General features: G+C 44.6%; 1 protein-coding gene across 3 annotated transcripts in view; it reads left to right on the top strand.

The window, feature by feature from the left end:
* The window catches only part of ppp4r4 (protein phosphatase 4, regulatory subunit 4), a 167445-nt gene that overhangs the window by 79042 nt on the left and 69106 nt on the right, over positions 1-19297 (top strand). For 2 of the 3 annotated variants that reach the window (XM_078562179.1, XM_078562178.1), the window contains 2 exons: positions 2377-2524; positions 5570-5643. In XM_078562179.1, coding sequence (XP_078418305.1) covers positions 2377-2524; positions 5570-5643 — 222 coding nt within the window. Of the gene's footprint in view, positions 1-2361; positions 2525-5569; positions 5644-19297 lie in introns of all 3 variants that reach the window. The other variant, XM_078562180.1, reaches the window with a different exon arrangement.

The raw sequence follows: 19297 nt of genomic DNA, 5'->3' as shown, positions 1-19297 counted from the left end.
TCCTCCGTCGCATCTGTTCTGATGACGCTACCTTCAAAAACAGCTCCTCTGACATGTCCTCCTTCTTCCTTAACCGAGGTTTTCCACCCACGGTCGTTGACAGGGCCCTCAACCGTGTCCGGCCCATCTCCCGCGCATCCGCCCTCACGCCTTCTCCTCCCTCCCAGAACCATGATAGGGTCCCCCTTGTCCTCACTTATCACCCCACCAGCCTCCGCATTCAAAGGATCATCCTCCGCCATTTCCGCCAACTCCAGCATGATGCAACCACCAAACACATCTTCCCTTCACCCCCCCGGCGGCATTCCGTAGGGATCGTTCCCTCCGGGACACCCTGGTCCACTCCTCCATCACCCCCTACTCCTCAACCCCCACCTATGGCACCTCCCCATGCCCACGCAGAAGATGCAACACCTGCCCCTTCACTTCCTCTCTCCTCACCGTCCAAGGGCCCAAACACTCCTTTCAAGTGAAGCAGCATTTCACTTGCATTTCCCCTAACTTAGTCTACTGCATTCGTTGCTCCCAATGCGGTCTCCTCTACATTGGAGAGACCAAACGCAAACCGGGTGACCGCTTTGCAGAACACCTGCGGTCTGTCCGCAAGAAAGACCCAAACCTCCCTGTCACTTGCCATTTTAACACTCCACCCTGCTCTCTTGCCCACATGTCTGTCCTTGGCTTGCTGCATTGTTCCAGTGAAGCCCAATGCAAACTGGAGGAACAGCACCTCATCTTCCGACTAGGCACTTTACAGCTTTCCGGGCTGAATATTGAATTCAACAACTTTAGATCTTAAACTCCCCCTCCCCCCGTTTCTTCCCCCTCCCTTTTTTTTCAATAATGTATATAGATTCTTCTTTTCCCACCTATTTCCATTATTTTTAAATCTACAATACCTTGCCAGTCTTTCCACCCCACCCCCACTAGAGCTGTACCTTGAGTGTCCTGCCATCCATTCTTATTTAGCGCTTTTCTTAGATAATATCACCACCTTCAACACCTCTTTGATCCTTTTGTCTGTGACATCTTTTGATTATCTGCTCCTATCTCTGCTTGCTTGTCCCTACAACCACCCACCCTCAACTTCTCTCCCCCCGCCCCCCAGCTTAAACCAGCTTATATTTCACCCCTCTCCTAACTATACTTCAGTTCTGTTGAAGGGTCATGTTGGACTCGAAACATCAACTCTTTTCTTCTCCACCGATGCTGCCAGACCTGCTGAGTTTTTCCAGTTAATTCTGTTCTTGCTTTGTAAGAGCAACGTAGCTAGCCCCACTCCACCACCCTGTCCCTGTAGCCCTGTATATTTTTTTCCTCTTCAAGGTGCTTATCCAGTTCTCTTTCTGAAAACCATGATTGAATCTGCCTCCACCACCCTTTCAGGCAGTACATTCCAGATCATAACCACTTGGTGTATAAAAACATTTTTTCTCATGTCGAGTTTGGCTCTTCGACAAATCACCTAAATCTGTGTTAATTTAAATGTAGATGATCTTTTAATTCATCTACAATTATGAAAAGTTTTTAATGCACTTACAAAAGTCCAATGCCCATGTCGCTTATACTGTTATCAGTAATAAGCTATAACCAAAATGTATAATTTGTAATGCTGATTAGTAGCTCTAATTGTTAAAAGGACCATAGATGAGTATACAACATTAGAATCCTTTATTTTTCAATTAACCTGATAGGTGAGGCATCAATATATGGACAGCAAAAGTTTATTTTTTAAAAAGTCTCAAAAAATTATTAACTGATACTGTATTACTTGAACTCCAAATAATTTGATTTTTGATGTTCATTATCACATTTAAATTTTAACTGACTTGCCAGCAATTTAAAGTACTTAAGTAGAATTTATGGCCCGATATGCAAGACCTGTTTGTTTCACACAGTTAAAATGAATCCCAATTTATGCAATGAAGAAGGAAAGGTTTCAGTTTACCCACAGGTGAGATAGCACTCTGCAATGTTCCACCTGCAGGTACAGTAGTAGTTTATTAGAATTCCTAAAATAAACATACATGTGACTTACGTGGGCTTACAATGACCATTTTAAAATATTATCTTTGATGTCTAACAAGTTTATATTAAATGCAAAATATGTAATTGCATAACAGCATTTAAAAATCATAGTTACAGTACTTATTTTTGACATTTAGATTTTATTAGAAAGGACATTTTGCTATAAAATGTTAGTGTTCAGAACCTTCAATACCAAGTGTTCCTTTAAGTTTGAATAAAATGCTAAGTAATCATGCTATGCTCTTTCTTTAAATATGTATTTAAAATGTCTGGAAAATGATGTGAAACGAAGCTATTTTCCAGCAAGTGAATAAACAATCTTTTCTCATGTAGACTTCTCTATTGTAGGAGGTACTGCATGTTGCGGGAGTGGAGATGCAGTTAGCTGCTGCAGTTTCTTTCCTTACCATCTTGCAAGAAGAGTTAGTTTCCATTGCAGCTTATATCCATTCCTTTCTCCCAATCATATTGGCAAACCTGGATCACAGAGACACAGGTCAGTTCATTGCAGTTTAGTTATTAAGCTAAAATGCTGTGCCATATCCTTCAGCAGTACATGTTTATAATAGAATTAATCAAATTCAATTATGTGGCTTTTAGTCTTTTAAACAAAAGAATTGCTGATCTAAAAATCAGTTCTGCTATAACTTCGCAAATACCATTTTCTGAAAAATTATGATAAAACATGCAAGCAGAATAGTAAAAGGTTTGTGAACTATAACTTTTTTTGTGTTGGTATTTGAAACATTAATATCAAATGCACAAGTATATTTTAATGTAACATGTCAGTTGTGGATTTAGACAAATATCTATATATTTATCTCAAAATAGCTTGCATTTATATAGTGCTGTTAATGCAGAGAAAGTCCCAAGGCAGTTCAGTGGTACAATTAGGGGTAAAAATGGATGCTGAGCCAAAGGCATGGTTACTAGAAAGGCGACTAAATGCTTGGTCAAAGATGAAAGTTTCCTGACAGTTTTTAAAGGAGGAAAGGGTGGAGAGACGAAAAGATTTCTGTAGTTAAAATCCAAGTTGAGTATTACAGCATTGCATGTAATTTCCAATAACTGAAATAATTTTTGCTAATATCTGATGGGAAGGATCAATGTAAGTAAAGTTATAAATTGAGGTAAATAAACATTCCACAATGGCTCCTGTCAAGGAAGGAGTGAGGGCATCGACACAGGATTACTTTGTTGAGATGTAGCATGGACAAATATTCCAGAGTTGACTTGACTATATAAGTTGGAGTATTTTTGGTCACATCAGGTGACTAAATAACTAGATAGAATTCATGGCAGAGTAGATTGAGCCTCTGTATAAAGAGAAGGCTTATTGAAAAAGTAGCTTTTTCTCATTTTGTGTTTTCCTATTTTCTTTGGGACAATTCACATTAGCTAGCCACATCTAAAGTAAACATGAAAACAATAATTCAAGCCCAGATGTGATGTTTCTTTAATTATATTTGAATAATATATCTGAAGTTAAAATTGTTGCTTTAAGTTTTGCACCTGGGATGTATTATGACCAGGTTAGCAGGGGTGAACTAATTTCTCTCTGTCCTACTCCTGAGTTGGTTATAACAGAGTTTGAACTTTATAAGGGAGGTGATATTGCCAATTTAATATATACTTAACTATGGGCTGCATCTTACCTATGTTGGGTGGCCTGGGCGTGGAGCTGATCGCCGCCCGTGATTGGCTGCACGCTGCCATTTTATGTGGGTGGGCCATTTGGCCCACCCAGTGTAACACGCGACCAGTAACGCTCAGCGCAATCTGTGCAGGCGGGGGGGGGGTGGGGGGTTGGAGGAGGGAGTGTTGGATCCTGCACTTTTTCGTGCATGCGCGCAAAAGAGCGCAGCAATCTCCCTGAGGCATGAAGCTGCCTCAGGGAGATTAAGTTGATAGTAAAACGTTTTAATAAAGGAGGAAAAAAATTATTTAAACGTGTCCCATCATGTGACAGTGTCACAGGGGTTGGGACATGTTTGTGAATTTAGCAAAATTTAATTAATTATTTTATAAAACCATCAGGAAACCTCATCCCACCTGTGGATGAAGTTTCCTGAAAAACGTGAAGGCCACTTGGGCTTTTCGCCTGCCCACCAACCTTAACGTTGGACGGGCAACATTGTTAATATGGTTAATTACTTCTTTAATGGCCTTAATAGGCCGTTGACAGTTCGGGCACATGCCTGCTGAACGAAAGATCGAGATGACGTCGGGACACACGCCCGACATCATCTCGTGTTATTTTGCGTGTCGGGCCCACCCCTGCAAGCCGACGGCAATATTCTGGCCTATGTATAATGCAGTGCAAGAAATAAGCTAACCAGGTTCCTTAAGGTAACAACTAAAGAGTTAGTCTTATTGCTAAATCTCACTCTGGTAAAGATGCAGGAATTATTAACAAAAGGTTTAAAATGTACAAATATGTTCAACTATCCACCAATGCAAAAAAAACACCCACAACCGCAAACCTCCCCCACCCCCCTCCATGGGCCATGCCAAGCATACAAAAAGAAACAAAGTCTGCAGATTATTGAAGCTCAAAAACCTGGCCAAGCAACAGGTAAAGCCAGACAAAAAAATATTCACGGATTGTCCAGAGTCTTGCTTATAGCTGAAGGGTCCCTTTCTACAGTAAAACAGTCACCCTGCATTCGTGGCTGGTTGATTCTGAATTTTCCCTTTACGACCTCTTGGTTTGCAGCAATGAGGTCTTCTGGTGGTTTTTCAAATCACAAACAGCTGAGCTTTAATGACAGGGATTTCAGAAGAAAGTTAGATGTGGTCAGGCTAAAGCCCTTATGGCAGTCTCTCTGTTTAATAAAATCCAGTATCTCTTTTACACCCAAGAGCTGTATTACATGACCTCTCTCTGAGAGCTCCATAGACTTTGTGTCTTCATAAAAGCAGCTTGTGTCCAAAAATGCAACATAGAAGCTGCTGCTTTGCTTAGGAAAAATGTTTATTTCAAAAGTTCATATATATCCAACCGATTACATTATAAATTAATATCCTATATCTTCACAACAGATGTAACATTTTTGCAACTATTGTTCCCTCACTATGTCCTTGCAATCTTACCTCCTTATGTACGTATACCTGAAACACTGTTTACTTTGCTAAAGACTGTTTCCAAATATTCATTTCTAAGAACCATGCTGCCCAAGAACTATCGTCGGTTGTAGAAATGCATATTAGAAGTATTATAAAGAAAATTAAGATACATTCAAAGCTCCAAAGCTACGGTCTTAAGCCTACTGGGACTTACTTCTGGTAATAATAAGTGCTGCCTTTATTACTTGGCTCAGTTTGACAGCCTAATGAGGACTGCCAAATATGACTATTTTGTTTCTTTACCGTAAGGCTATTTATTTACAGGATGTAAAAATTCAATAGTTTTTATAAATGTGCCAATTAGGGCTCTTGCATTAGATGTAGGATTAGACAATAGAACTGATTTTTGCAGTATGTTAAACGAATAACTTTAAATTACTTTGTCAAAGTTCACAATGTTTTCTTCTTTGGCCAGTGGTCAGCAATGCTTGGTTGGAGACCCTCCTGACTGTAATCAATGCTTTACCAAAGGAAACCATCAGACAAGAGGTATTGTAAAAGTAAAATAGTCTACATGTATATGTGTACACTACTTATTGATTCCATATAAGCACATTTATCTTTATGAATATATATAATTAAAGTGCTATCATCTTCATGAAAAATGTTTTTATATATTTGCAGAAACTCAGACTCACCAGAGTGACTATAATGATATTGAACTGTATCATTGATCACTCGTACAAGAAATCATGGCTCTTCTGCCTGTAAGAGTTTAAGCAAAAATGTTTCAAATAATCATGATACAGCACAGAAGGTGGCCATACAGCCCTTTGTGTATGTGGGCATCTCTGGCAAGGCCAACATTTATTGCCCATCCCTAACTGCCCTAGAGAAAGTGGTGGTAAGCTCCCTTCTTGAACCAGTGCAGTCTATGTGGTGTAGGTACACCCACAATGCTGTTAGGAAGGAAGATATTTTGATCCAGCGATGGTGAAGGAGCGGTGATATATTTTCAAGTCAGATTGGTGTGTTAATGGGGGCTAAAAGTGCAGATGATGGTATTCCCGTGTGCCTGCTACCCTTGTCTTTCTAGAGAGTAGAGGTTGTGGGTTTGGAAGTGCTGTCAAAGAAACCTTGGTGCAGTGCATCTATAGATGGTGCACACTACAGCCACAGTACATTGGTGATGAAGGGAGTGAAAGTTTAAAGTGGTCGATGGCGTACCAATCAATCTGGCTGGTTTGTCCTATATTGTGTCAGGCTTCCTGTGTGTTGCTGGAGCAACATTCATCCAGGCAAGCGGAAAGTATTTCATAATAGTCCTAATTTGTGCCATGTCAACGGTGGACAGGTTTTGGGAATTCGGAAAGTTAATTGCTCACTACACAATACCCAGTCTCTGACCTGCTCTTGTAGCCACACTATTTATGTGGCAGGTCCAGGTCAATGCTAAACCCCAGAATATTGATAGAGGGGGAATCAGTGATGGTGAAGCCATTGTATATCAAGGGGAGATGGTGAAGTGTTCTCTTGTTGGAGATGATCATCATCTGGCACCATTGTGACACATGTGCTACCTGCCACTTTATCAGCTCAAGTCCGAATTTTGTCCAGGACATGTTGCATGCTGAAACAGGCTCTTTCATTACCTGGAGGAGTTGCGAATGGAACTTAACACTGTGCAATCATCATAAATATCTCCACTTCTGACATAATGATGTTGGGAAGATCATTGATGAACAGTTGCAGATGGGTGGGCCTCAGATACTACCATGAGGAACACCTGCACCAAAGTTCTAGAGCTAAGGTAACTGGCCTCCAATCACAACCATCTTTATTTGCCCTAGGAATGACTCCAGTCAATGGAGAGTTTTCCATCCTGATTCCCATTGACTTCAGTTTTACTAGGGCTCCTTGATGCCACACTCGGTCAAATGCTAATGGCAGACTTGCGTTTATCTAGTGCTTTTCACAACCACTGGGTGTCTCAAAGGACAGCCAATGATGTACTTTTGATGTGTAGTCACTGCTGTAATGTCAGCAACACAGCAGCCAATATGCACCCAGAAAGCTCCTGAAACAGCAATGTGATAATGACCAGATAATCTGCATTTTGTGATGTTGATTGAGGGATAATGTTAGGAAATAGAGATAGTTTAAGTATGTTATACTTGTATTTGTGAGTGTTAGGAATGAGTTTTAGCTTTAAAGTTTAGGTTTGATTTGTATTTGTGTATCTATGTGTTAAGAAAAGGTCAGGTAAGTTTTAATTTCACTCTAAAAGGTGCCTGCATTTCTAATGAGAGTTTACGACTGTAAGAGAAGTTAAGCAAACACAAGACTAGAAAACAAAAACAAAAATAGCTTGAAAAACTCAGTAGGTCTGACAGCATCTGTGAAGAGGAACACAGTTAACGTTTCGAGTCCGTATGACTCTTCATCAGAACACAAGAGTAGAAAAACTGGGCTGTGGCCCAGCAACAAAGATCCAGGGAGGTAGGTCCCGCAGACACACACAGAAGAAACTAGAAACAGCAGTTTGGTTTGGGAGTTGTTCATGTCCAGTTGGGTTTGAAGACAGCTGCCAAGCAGAAGCAACCTAGAAGGGACAGATAGCAAGTCCCAAGCTAAAGAAGAAAGTCCTCAAGAATCCAGGGGAGTGGAACAGGTAAAAATTCCAAGCAGACCTTCTAGTCAAAGGAAGGACAGGAACCTGGAAAAGGTCCTGTTAAGAATGAGCAGAGAAAGGCTTCAAGATTTAAGAGATAAAGACTTGTGAGAAGCCAGAAGGTCCAAAGAGACAACTGCAGACCTGTAACTCTTTGCTATGGGCATGTGAAGCAGCTGTGTGCTGTTGACAGCTGAGTCGGTGAGAGAGAGTACATGGAAGAAAGCTTGAATGCATGTGATGACCCTGGGGAGTGGAACATCAGAAGAAGAGTTTGAAATTCTGGAGGTGAACCCTTGCAGGAGACATCTGAATGAAAGTGTTGGTTTGGGAGAAGATTCCAAATTGAGATCTTGGGAAGTGGAGATTGGAAACCCTCGTGCAAAAGACGGAGTTCAGAGGGACTAATTGGCTCACAGCGTGACAAGCACCTGGGGAGAGTTGAGGAGAGATCCATAGCACCTGGTTGAGGTGGTATCTGTCGCCTGGTTTCAGAGTGTGGTATGTCTGACCAAGGTTGCCAAATGGTTTACATGGACTGTGTATTTACTGTGAACTTTAGAGTATAAGATATCTTTTGCAACTTGTGTTACCCTTGCAAATCTGTATATACCTGCAAAGGTATAGTTGTGGGTGAAGGAATATTGTAATATAGTTCATCCTTTCTTGTTTAATAAATGTTTTACACTTTTGTTAAAAGTTCATTAACTGACTCTGGTGACTCTGCTCAGTAGCCCCTCTCCATGTGTCTAAACAAACAAATAAAAGTTAGGATCTGTCAAGCTGGGTTCCACCCTGGGATCAGGTTTGTCCAGTGGTAACCTCAGCTGGGGATCATAACAATAAATAATAAATAAGGACACCACTACCTGATCTTCAAAATGGTGCCGTTGGATCATTCATGTCCACCTGAGAGGGAAGATGGTGCTTTGGTTTGAATGCCTCATTGTAGGGATGTACTACCGAGAGGCTTCTCCAGCTCTTTTAGAGTGAAATGCATTCTCGAGTTAGAAAGCTGATGGAAGAAGATAATCATTTCAATCATGGAGGCTGTGAGCAGTGTTTGAACATTCACACCGAACCCCATGTGCAACATTCATGTACAACGCCTTAACCATTCGGTCACCACAGCTGGACCGAGAGGCTTCTTTAGTTGAACAGCAAACTTTATTTACAGAGCTGCTGGATTAGCTGCAGGCCTCTGGCAAGGATACAATACAAATTCTAGACTTGAAAAACTCCGCCCCTTATAAACTCCCCAGTGCTCGGTGTTGATTGGCTGTTCTGACCACGTGATCTTTACTCAGTAAGGCTTGTCTTAAAGCAACAATCACTGCATTCCTCCCCCTTTAATTTCTTGTTTTACATTCCTTATTTACTTAAATTACTTTACACAGGTGAACAGAAAACAATTTCACAAATCTTAGAAATGATCACACTGGCACTTTGTCATGAATTCAGATTATACACTTAGATACATAGGTCCAGTAGTTACAAATCAAGGCGTTGAGGGGGTTTTCTGTTCCTGGTAGAACGGTGTAATTCTAGAGCCTGAGGCTCTCCTACAGGCCGACACCAGCAAGAACATCGATAGCGGGTACCTCTTTTGGCACAGACAGTTCATCACTATTTGATTCAATGGAGCCATCAGTTGTGTCTATAACAGGTCGATCAGGTACTTCGGTGCTTATGGGTTTGATAACATTCCTTGGTGGTAACACTCACTGTGGAAACGTCTCCCCGCTCCTCAGTTGATCCACGTGTTTATGAATGACCCGGCCTTCCATGGTAAGAAAGGGGTCTGGTCTCACAGACAATAATTTCTGGGATCCAACTTGGACAGCTATTGAAACTTCTTGCACATCCGGCTTCATCTACTATAAATTTCTGGGCTCTACAATGTAAATCGTGCCTTGTTTTCTGATTACCTTGGTTCTTCTCTATCCTCCCTGGCAAATTTGGAAACGCGAGGCTCTGTCTCATTCTGAGATGACGCTTCATTAGCAGTTCTGCTGGTGAAACTCCCATTCTTGCAGGTGAAGCCATGCCGTAGTTAGAAGGAAGCGTGAGATTTTGGTTTCCAAGGTTCCACCCAATAATATTTTTTAGTCCCAACTTGAAAGTTTGGATGGCCCTCTTGGCTGATCCGTTTGATGCTGAGTGGCAAGGTGCAGTTCGGATGTGTTTAATGCCATTTAGATTGGTGAAGTTCTGAAATTCAACACTTGTAAATATGGCCCCATTGTCTGATGCAATAGCTTCGGGCAGCTGGATGGTGTAGTGGTAGTGTCACTGGACTAGTAATCCAGAGACCTAGGTAATGCCCTGGGGACCGGGTTCAAATCCCATCACGGCAGATGGTGGAATTTGAAACCAATAAATATCTGGAATTAAGAGTCTAATGACGACCATGAAAGCATGTCGATTGTCGTAAAAACCAAACGACCCACTAATGTCCTTTAGGGAAGGAAATCTGCTGTCCTTACCTGGTCTGACCTACATGTCACTCCAGACCCACAGCAATGTGGTTGACTCTTAAATGCCCTCTGAAATCACCTTCTCAAGGGCAATTAGGGATCGGCAATAAATGCTGGCCTTCATCCATTTTATGGGCAATACTGCTCCAACGCCATGTGGAGAGGCATCGCAGGTCAATATCAATTTTTTAGATGGGTCAAAGTGCACTAACAAGGTTGACGAGTGCAGCAGTTGTTTTACTCTGTTGAAGGCTGCCTCCTGTGGAGCCTTCCAGGACCAACAATGGTGTTTCTTCAGCAATGTGTGCAAGGGGGCCAGTACAGTCAATAATTTGGGTAAAAATCACCCGTAGTAGTTTACCATTCTAAAAAATGATTTGAGTTTGGTGATATTTGAGGGAAGGCATCTCCTTTATTGCCTTAACCTTTCCTTCCATGGGGTCTAATCCTGGTTCACCTACATGGTGCCCCAGATAGGTAATCGCGGTGGCTTGGAAAGTGCATTTCTCCTTTTTTAGGCGGACTCCAGCTTCCAGAAACCTTTTCAATACCTCCTCTAAATTTGCTAAATGCTCGGCCTCTGTCGACCCAGTTATGAGGACATAGCCAAGGTGTACTACAACCCGGGTAATCCCTGTAGCAAACTCTCCATCGTTTTAAAAATATTGCACATGCTGAGGACACGCCAAAAGGCAGGTGTGTATACTGGAATAAGCCTTTGTGTATGCTTATTGTGACATACCCCCAGGATGTGTTATCCAACTCGAGTTGCTGGCATGCATGGCTCATATCCAACTTAGTGTAGGATTCACCTCCTGCCAGCTTTGCCTACATGTCTTCAATTCTTGTAATTGGATATTTATCCAGCTTGGCGGCCCGATTAATTGTTAGCTTATAATTGCTGTAAATGTGGACAGTCTTATCTCGTTTCAGTATGGAGACGATAGGTGCTGCCCATTCCGAAAATTGAACCGGCTGTATGATGCCTAGTTCAACCTGTTTAACTCAGCATCCACTTTTTCTCTTAAGGCATATAGTGCTGGTCTTGCCTAAAAATATCAGGGAGTTGCCTCCTGATCAACATAAATCTTGGTTTGCAAGCCTTTGATGTTTTGTAATTCATTACGAAAGACGCTGTCATTTTTTTTAACAATTCTAGCAGCACTCTTGCAAAATCTCGGACCAATTTAACTTGATTTATTTTAGCCAAACAGGGCCCAGAAGGCTTGGTCCTTCCCCAGACATCATTATTACTGGGAGCTGGGCTGACTGCCGCCCATAGCTCACAGGCACCATGGCAGTGCCTTTTACTTTTATGGCTTCCCCCATGTAAGTCTTCAACTGGGCAGAAATTCTCTCCAGGCTTAAGGGTTAGGTACCTTCTCTCAGGTACTGAAATGTGCGCTCACCCATTGCTGTGGCTGATGCCCCTGTATCCACCTACATACGTGGAGTGTGACAGTAATAGGGTTTGCCTTGGCTGCTTTAAGATTAAAAAGAGAGTGAATGTTAGAATCAGGTTATTTCAGGCTCTTTCACATTATGTACTTCTAACATCTTTACCAGCTGGTTACTTGGCTGTCTGGACTTAGCTATGCACTGCTTTATCAAATGTCCTCTTTTGTGACAGTAATAGCACTTGGCCTGTTTCAATCTACATGTTTCAGGAGTGTGGTTGCCCCACATTGGTAACATTTCAACTTCAGGATCGCTGCCTGATTCCCTCCGGTGTATTTTTTTGATTTCTGGGTGATTGCGAATGATTCTGGCTTCGCGGCTGCTTCTGTGATTTTGGCACCACCCCTGGCTGCAGGTACCCGCCCTAACTGGTAAGCGGTGCCATTTTGCAAGCTCTGTAACCCCTGCGAATCTCTTTCTGTGCATTCCATGGCCAGCGCTATCTCCATTGCTTGCTTAAAATGTATATCGACTTCTGCCAGCAATTGCCGCTGAATGGTGTCATTGCGCACGCCACAGACTAACCAATTCCGTAGCATGTCGTTCAAGGTCACTCTGAAATCACAATGCTCTGACAATTGCTTCAACTTAGCAATATAAGTTGCGATCGATTCACCTGGGGCCCTCACCCTCATATTAAATTTAAATCTTTGCATAATGACTGATGGTTTTGGCTGAAAATGGCCCTTCACTAAATCCACGAGCCCACTGAACAATTTGGAGTCAGGCGCGCTTGGGGCTGAGAGACTGTGAATAAGGTTGTAAGCTTGACTCCCACAGATGCTCAAGAGAATTGCTTTGAGCTTTGCATCCTCCCCTGTCTGATTGTCTCCGGTATTTTTTTGATTTCTGGGTGATTGGGAATGATTCTTGCTTTGCGGCTTCTTCTGCGGTTTTGGCGCCATGCCTGGCTACAGGTTCCTGCCATTTTGCAAGCTCTGTAGCTCCTGCGAATCTTCACTGATGATTGAGAGTAGATTTAATTGCAGCAGTCCTCTTCTGTATAGTATATTGCAGTATTTTGGTTATTTCAACAATTGCCAGACTAGTTAGTGCAAGGTAATGTAAAGAATTATTTTGAAGAATTAATTCATAATTTGCAGTGATTATGCATTCCCTCATGGAATTAAAGCCCCACAGGAAAATTAGTCCAACTGTGGCTAGCAAGAGAAATTAAAGATAGAATTCGATTAAAGAAAGAGGCTTAAAATGTTGCCAAAAAGAATAATGAGTCTGAGGATTGGGAGAACTTTAAAATTCAATGAAGGATGACAAAGGACCAGATGAGGAAAACATTAGGATATGAGAGTAAACTAACTAGAAACATAAATACAGATTGTAAAAGTTTCCATAGGCATGTAAAAAGGCAGCGATGAATAAGAACAATAGTAGGTCACTTAGAGACAGAGATAGGAGAAATTTTAATGGGGGATAGGAAATGTAAGAAACCTCTTTTTTTTAAAAAAACCTCGCCACACTGGCGGGGCTTGCTGGATCTTGGAGCAGTCACCACTCTGTTCTCTAGCAGATTACTCAGATCACTGGGGTGCTGCCCCAGGGCAATGGCAGTTGCTCCTCTCTCGGGAGATGGTAATATCACTGGACTAGTAATACAGAGGCCCAGGCTAATGACCTGGGGACATGGGTTCAAATTTCACTACGGCAGCTGGTGGAATTTAAACTAAATTAATAAAACTGGAATCGAAAGCTAGCCTCAGTAATGGTGACCATGAAACTATAATTGATTGTTGTAAAAACCCACCTGGTTCACTGATGTCCTTTAGGGAAGGAAATCTGCCATCCTTACCCGGTCTTGCCTACATTGGATTTCAGACCTACAGCAATGTGGTTGACTCTTAACTGCCCTCTGAAATTGCCTAGCAAGTCACTCAGTTCAAGGGCAATTAGGAATGGGCAACAAACACTGGCCTTGCCAGCGACACCTACATCTCATGAAAGAATAAAGAAAAAAAGGATTTTTAAAAAATGACAGCATTTATGCACCCATTGTTGCCAGTCCACGAGTTTGCCTGCTGTTGTCTGTCAGCTAGCCAACTCAGACTAGTGCTGCCCATGCCGAGGCAATGCAGTCCAAAGCCAGGCCCTTGAGGCAAAGAACTGCTCGTGGAAATGCAGCAAAGCCTTCTACAGTCTCCCCCATTGAAAGTCAGCAGTCTTCCACCAGCTGTGCTACAGCCACAGGGATAACACTGCATAGGAACACAAAGGCAACCACAGGACAGGAACTGCAGGGAATGCACAAGGGAGAATAGTTTAGTAATGTATGATTATTGGAAGTGTTGAATAAACTTGATATGGGATAATTGCTTCGTTGTGTCTTTTAAGTCAGGATTTAGGCCAGGAGGATGTTGTGATAGTCCCTAACAGAGGAGTGATAAGTTGGGGGAAGGTGCTGAGTAACAGGGATCTGAGGATTTCTTCAGGGGAACAAGAGTTTGATGAAAGGCTTACAGAGAGCCTGTTTGGAGCATGGATGCCTCCTTCGTCCCTTCTTCTACCTACGGCCTCTTCTTCCACCGCCTCCCTTGGATCTAAAAAGAATAGAACAGGGTACTTTCTAAGTGATGAAAATCTAGAAACTGTAGTTGTCCAAAGTGACTTGAGAGTCCAGGTACATAAATCATGAAAATGCCATAAGAGAGGTACAGATAATAATCAAAAAGGCTAATGGACTGCTGGCCTTTATACCTTGAGTACTAGATCTAGAGAAATACAAATGAGTAGGAGTCATGCTTCAGCTATACAAATCCCTGGTTAGACCACAGCTAAGTACTGCCAGCTGTACACCTTTGGAAGGGTAAATTGGCTTTGGAGGGAGTGCACTGTAGAATTGCCAAAATGTTACCAGGGGCTGGATTTACAGGAGTTGGTGGGCGGGTGCAGGTAAAATTCTCCAAATGGCCTTCCTGCCGCCCTCCCGGACCTGTCTGCAATTTTATGGTGGGACAGGTGAGGCCGAGCCCTCCCTTGCCCCAGTCGAGGGCCTTAAGTGGGCAATTAATGATCACTTAAGGGCTGTTTCCCACCTGGCCTCAATTTTGAGGCTGCCAGGAGGAGTTCAGGAGCTGGGGAAAGCTGAGCCTGGAAACCCTGCTTGGGCTTCGGGGGCGGGGGGCACCCCCATCAACCGCCTACTTTTCGCATGCGGTACCCCCACACAAGGTCTGCGCTCCCGACCCAGCTTCTCCATCAAGATCCCCAGCTCCCTCGGGCTTCATCGCCCCTCCCACTGTGAGACCACCTGCACTTACCTGGTCTTGGACTCCAGGACTTAGCAACTACTTGTAGTCCCAGTCCTGGCTACTGCCACTGTTGCCTGACAACGCTGAGGCAGAACTTTCCTCCAACTGAAGGATTGGCAGTCCAGTCTCTAGCCAATTAACACTCCTTGGAACGTGGCTGCTGCAGGAAAAAAGTTCTACTGGAATCTCATGATCAGAGAGCGACCTAGGCCACAGGTAAGTAATGTGGGGGTTGATTTTGTGGGGTTGGGGTTGCTGGGAGAGGAGTGTAGGGGGGTTTGGCAGCAAGGACATGGTTGGGGGGGGCTCTCACTGGGCCCCTCTTTCTGATGTTGAGCCCGTTGATCAGACACCAAGTCCTTTGATGGAGAGAACCTCTCCCAGAAATGATAAGCTGACCGTACTGTTTTGCCTGCTGTGCACACCTCATGTTCACGGGTCCCCACCACTGGGTCAATACCAGCGATGGCAGGATAAGAACCTTAAGTGGTTATTAATTGGCCACTTAAGGGCCTCAATAGGCAGCGGGGCGGGAAGGTCAATCATGGGTCTTCTGCCCAGAATTTTATTCTGGCAGAGGAAGAAAGGTGGCGGGTTTCCGGTACTCCCCCATCCCACCTAATTACATGCCCTTCTTACCTCCAAGCTCGCCACCACCGAGAGCACAAGATTCCATCCAGTGTTTCAGGTTGATGATCCTTCTTCAGAATGGGGAAAGTTAGAAATGTAATAAAGTATTCCTTGGAATTTAGGTTAGGGGATGATTTGACTGAAGTTTTCAATATATTGACGGGAACAGTTTGGGTAAATCGAGAGAAATTATTCCACTAATTTGGGTGTCCAGAGCTAGGGCATAATCTAACATTCAGAGCCAGACCTTTCAGGAATGAAATTAGGAAACACTTCTACACATAAAGGATGGAAGATGGTTGGAGCTCTCTTCGACAAATGGCCATTAATGCCAGATCAATTGTTAATTTTATAACTGAGATTGAAAAATTTTTATTAAGCAAAGATATTAAGGGATTTGGGGCAAAGATGGAGATTATGGAGTTAGGTCACAGATCAACCATGATCTCATTAAATGGCAGAACCGTTTAGAGAGGGTAAATAGCCTACTCCTGTTCATATGCAAGGGGAACTGCAACTATAGTCCCAGTGAATGGAAGCAACTGGCATAGTCAGGGGTGTACTCAAAGACACACAGCTCCTTCTGGAAGTTCAGCACAATTCCCTTCTGACTTACAGAACTTTTATCAACTCCTTCAACAACACGGCACTTCCACTAACTCTGCAGGAGCAAGTAGGAAGTCAAAAGCATCTCATTTGAAGGTTGAATAGTATTTAATTTAAATAGTGCCGGGGCTGGGGAGCTGGGTGGATGTCCTTTATGCAGATGAATCCATGTTCAGCTGTGCGTGCTTAAGAGAGGGCATTAACTAGAGCAGTGAGGTCCAAAATGGCAGGTGAGTCACCAGATCACCATTAGATGCTGACGCACTACATGATCTGCCCTCCCTTCATACTTTGCTACAAGTATGGGATGCTTACACTATTGCCTTCCAAAGCATGACGATTGGTGCAGATCGCACTGTAAATTGTCAGGAACAGACCCCTGCCATTTTTTTCCTCTCTTGGTTCTTTTAGTAACGAAACCAGCAACACTCTGGAGCCAAGTTTTTCAGCCAGGGTGTCTCACTGCAATTGTGTAGTATTTTGGTGAGACCGTATCTGAAGTACCGTATGCAGTTTTAGCCCCTTTACCTAGGGAAGAAAATATCTGCCTAAGGGAATGCAACAAAGCATCACCAGATTGATTCTTGGGATGCTGGGATTGTCCACAAAGAGATATTGGGCTGAATTTTCCAAGAATTGCACTAAGTGCTGTAGCGGCTAGGTAAAATGGAGTCCTACCCGCCGATGAAAATGATGGGTTTTCATGTATCTTCCTGAGCCCGCCTCATTATATATTCACTCCCGCGGAGCACGCTGTTTCCATGGCGGGCAGGCTCTCACTTGTCCGCTTGCCATCACCCCGCTGTTGCATCATGCCGGCCGCCATCTTCAAAAGGCAGCTGCCAGCAAAGCGCTCATCGCCAGGGAGACATGGCGTGCAAAGGCAAAGAGACTGCAACGCCCCTCCCCTTCAACGATGCGTCCCTCGAGTGACTGCTGGATGTCATGGCCTGCAAAGACAAAAAGACTGCAGCCCCCTGCCTCAACGATGGGTCCCTCAAGCGACTGCTGGATGCCTTGGAGGCCCACCTGGATGTGCTCTACCCCCGCCCTGGTGGCAAGATGAGTAGCAATGTCACCAACCCAGCTTGGGAGGCGGTGGTCAGCATCAACGCCCTTCAGAAGAGGACAGCCACCCAGTGCCACAAAAGGATAAATGATTTCCTCCGTTCCGCCAGGTTAAGTCACTCTTTTCATTACTCCCAACTCTCTCACTCACAAACGCATCACACACCCACAGGGCCCTCATTCACTGCCAGTGCAAGGGACATCACCATTCACTCTTTCACACACGCCGTCATTGTCCTCATCCCGCCCATGGAACCATTCACCACCCACACAAGCCAGGCATACTTATCATTTGGCCCGGCACCTGTCCTGATACACTCTCCCCATCTCTATCCGTGCAGGACAAACTGGCTCACAACAGAAGGGAAAGGTCGCAAACAGGTGGAGGGATGCTGGAATTCAAAGTTCTCACAGAATTTGAAAATAGAACTATCCAGCTGGCCGGTGATGACCGGGACTTGTCCTGTGCTGATGGTGAGGCCGGCGCTGCTCTACCAAGTGAGGACCCAGCAGTGCAACACCCATCAGATAACCATGCTGTGCGTGATGTGTCCTCTTTCACAGGCCACTGCCATGAACCAGTTATTCCCCCCTTGCTTTTGCAGGCACATCTGGGAAGCAGCAGAAAGAGTACACGACCCAGAGCCTCCAAGCAAGCTCCAAAGAAACCTCCGAAGAGGAATCTGAATGCACCGTCCCCGAAATCCCTCACAGTGCTCACCCACACGCTCCACCAGCACAGAGACACACACCTCGGTGGGACCTAGCTTTAGAGTGGCCTTGGAACCACAACCTGGTGAGCACATCGCACTTTCTGATCCACAGCAGGCGGAGGCAGGGACTTCCCAGGTCTCCGGCACTCGGAGGACTGCTGGAGGCCAGGAAGGGATGGCCGCTGCACTCAGGTTGCAAGGCACTATGGAGGAGTCTGTCCGTCTTCAGGCTGAGGTGATAGCGCTGGCATTGCAACCCGCCGAGACAGAATGGTGGCCGCCATGGAGACCTTGGTCCAGGAATTCACTCCTGCACTGCTGCGCAGGCTGAACTCCATCGCTGAGGCCATATTTGACCTCCAACAGTGTGTACACGAGAGGGGTGCTGGGTAGCTCGATCTCACTCCAGCTACTCTTTCCGCTCACGGAGTCAGCCGGGGCCCTCGGGCACCCATAGGGAGGAGGATCCGCAGGTGCATGCTCCGGGGCCATCCACCCAGGTGACTCTGGGAGTGACCGGCCCATCTGACTCCCCCCTTCCTGTGACCTCTGCAGACCCAGCTTCACAGGCTGAGGAGGGTGCCACTGCCACACAGCAGGATCCTGAAAGCAGGCCGGCGCGCTCAAAGTCTCGGTCCTCCAGAGGACACCCGCCAAAGTCATCACAGACAGGGCGTCACAGTCAGCAGGCTGCCTCTGCTGTGGATGTCTGGGGAGCACCAAGACGTAATGGCAGGGTTAGGACAGTTGAGGAGAATTAGTTGCACAGCCTGGCCACGGGTGTTAATCATTTGTACATAATGTTCACTATTGTTAATAAATTCCCAAGAATGTCTCCCTGCCTATGGCTCCTTGTTCTGATGAGCAGTATTCTTGTCACTCAGATGTGAAACCTTTCCACACAAGATAAAAGGCAGGTGTCTCAGTCCAGGGCCTCTTCTCTGTGCTCTGTGCAGCCATCAGACCACAACGATGGTCCAGCCTCTCACTCCCTGGAAACGTTACTGATGCCTGCACCTCGGCAGTGCTGGTCATTGCTGCCAGAATGGAGTGGGCAGGCGTCACAGAGTTCTCTCATACTCTCTGTGTGCTCTCAGCACCTTTTTAAGGCGGGGCTGGCCCCCATCATACCAGCATCTGCGACCAGTGATGCTGTGCACCAGCTCCTGAAGGGCTGAGGTGCTAAAGGCGGACACAGCATCAGATACATCTAAAGCTTCATGGCTCCGTCTCCAAGATGGCCCTGATCATGGAGCGCAAGTGAGCTACCCTCTGCCAGACAAGAGTCAGACATTCTCAAGAGGCCATGTGAAGATC

Source organism: Cetorhinus maximus, chromosome 18 (genome assembly GCF_964194155.1).
Source record: "Cetorhinus maximus chromosome 18, sCetMax3.hap1.1, whole genome shotgun sequence".
In the NCBI taxonomy this organism is placed as follows: Eukaryota; Metazoa; Chordata; class Chondrichthyes; order Lamniformes; family Cetorhinidae; genus Cetorhinus; species Cetorhinus maximus.
The sequence above is the reverse complement of the archived record's forward strand: the minus strand, read 5'-3'. Positions and strand labels throughout refer to the sequence as shown.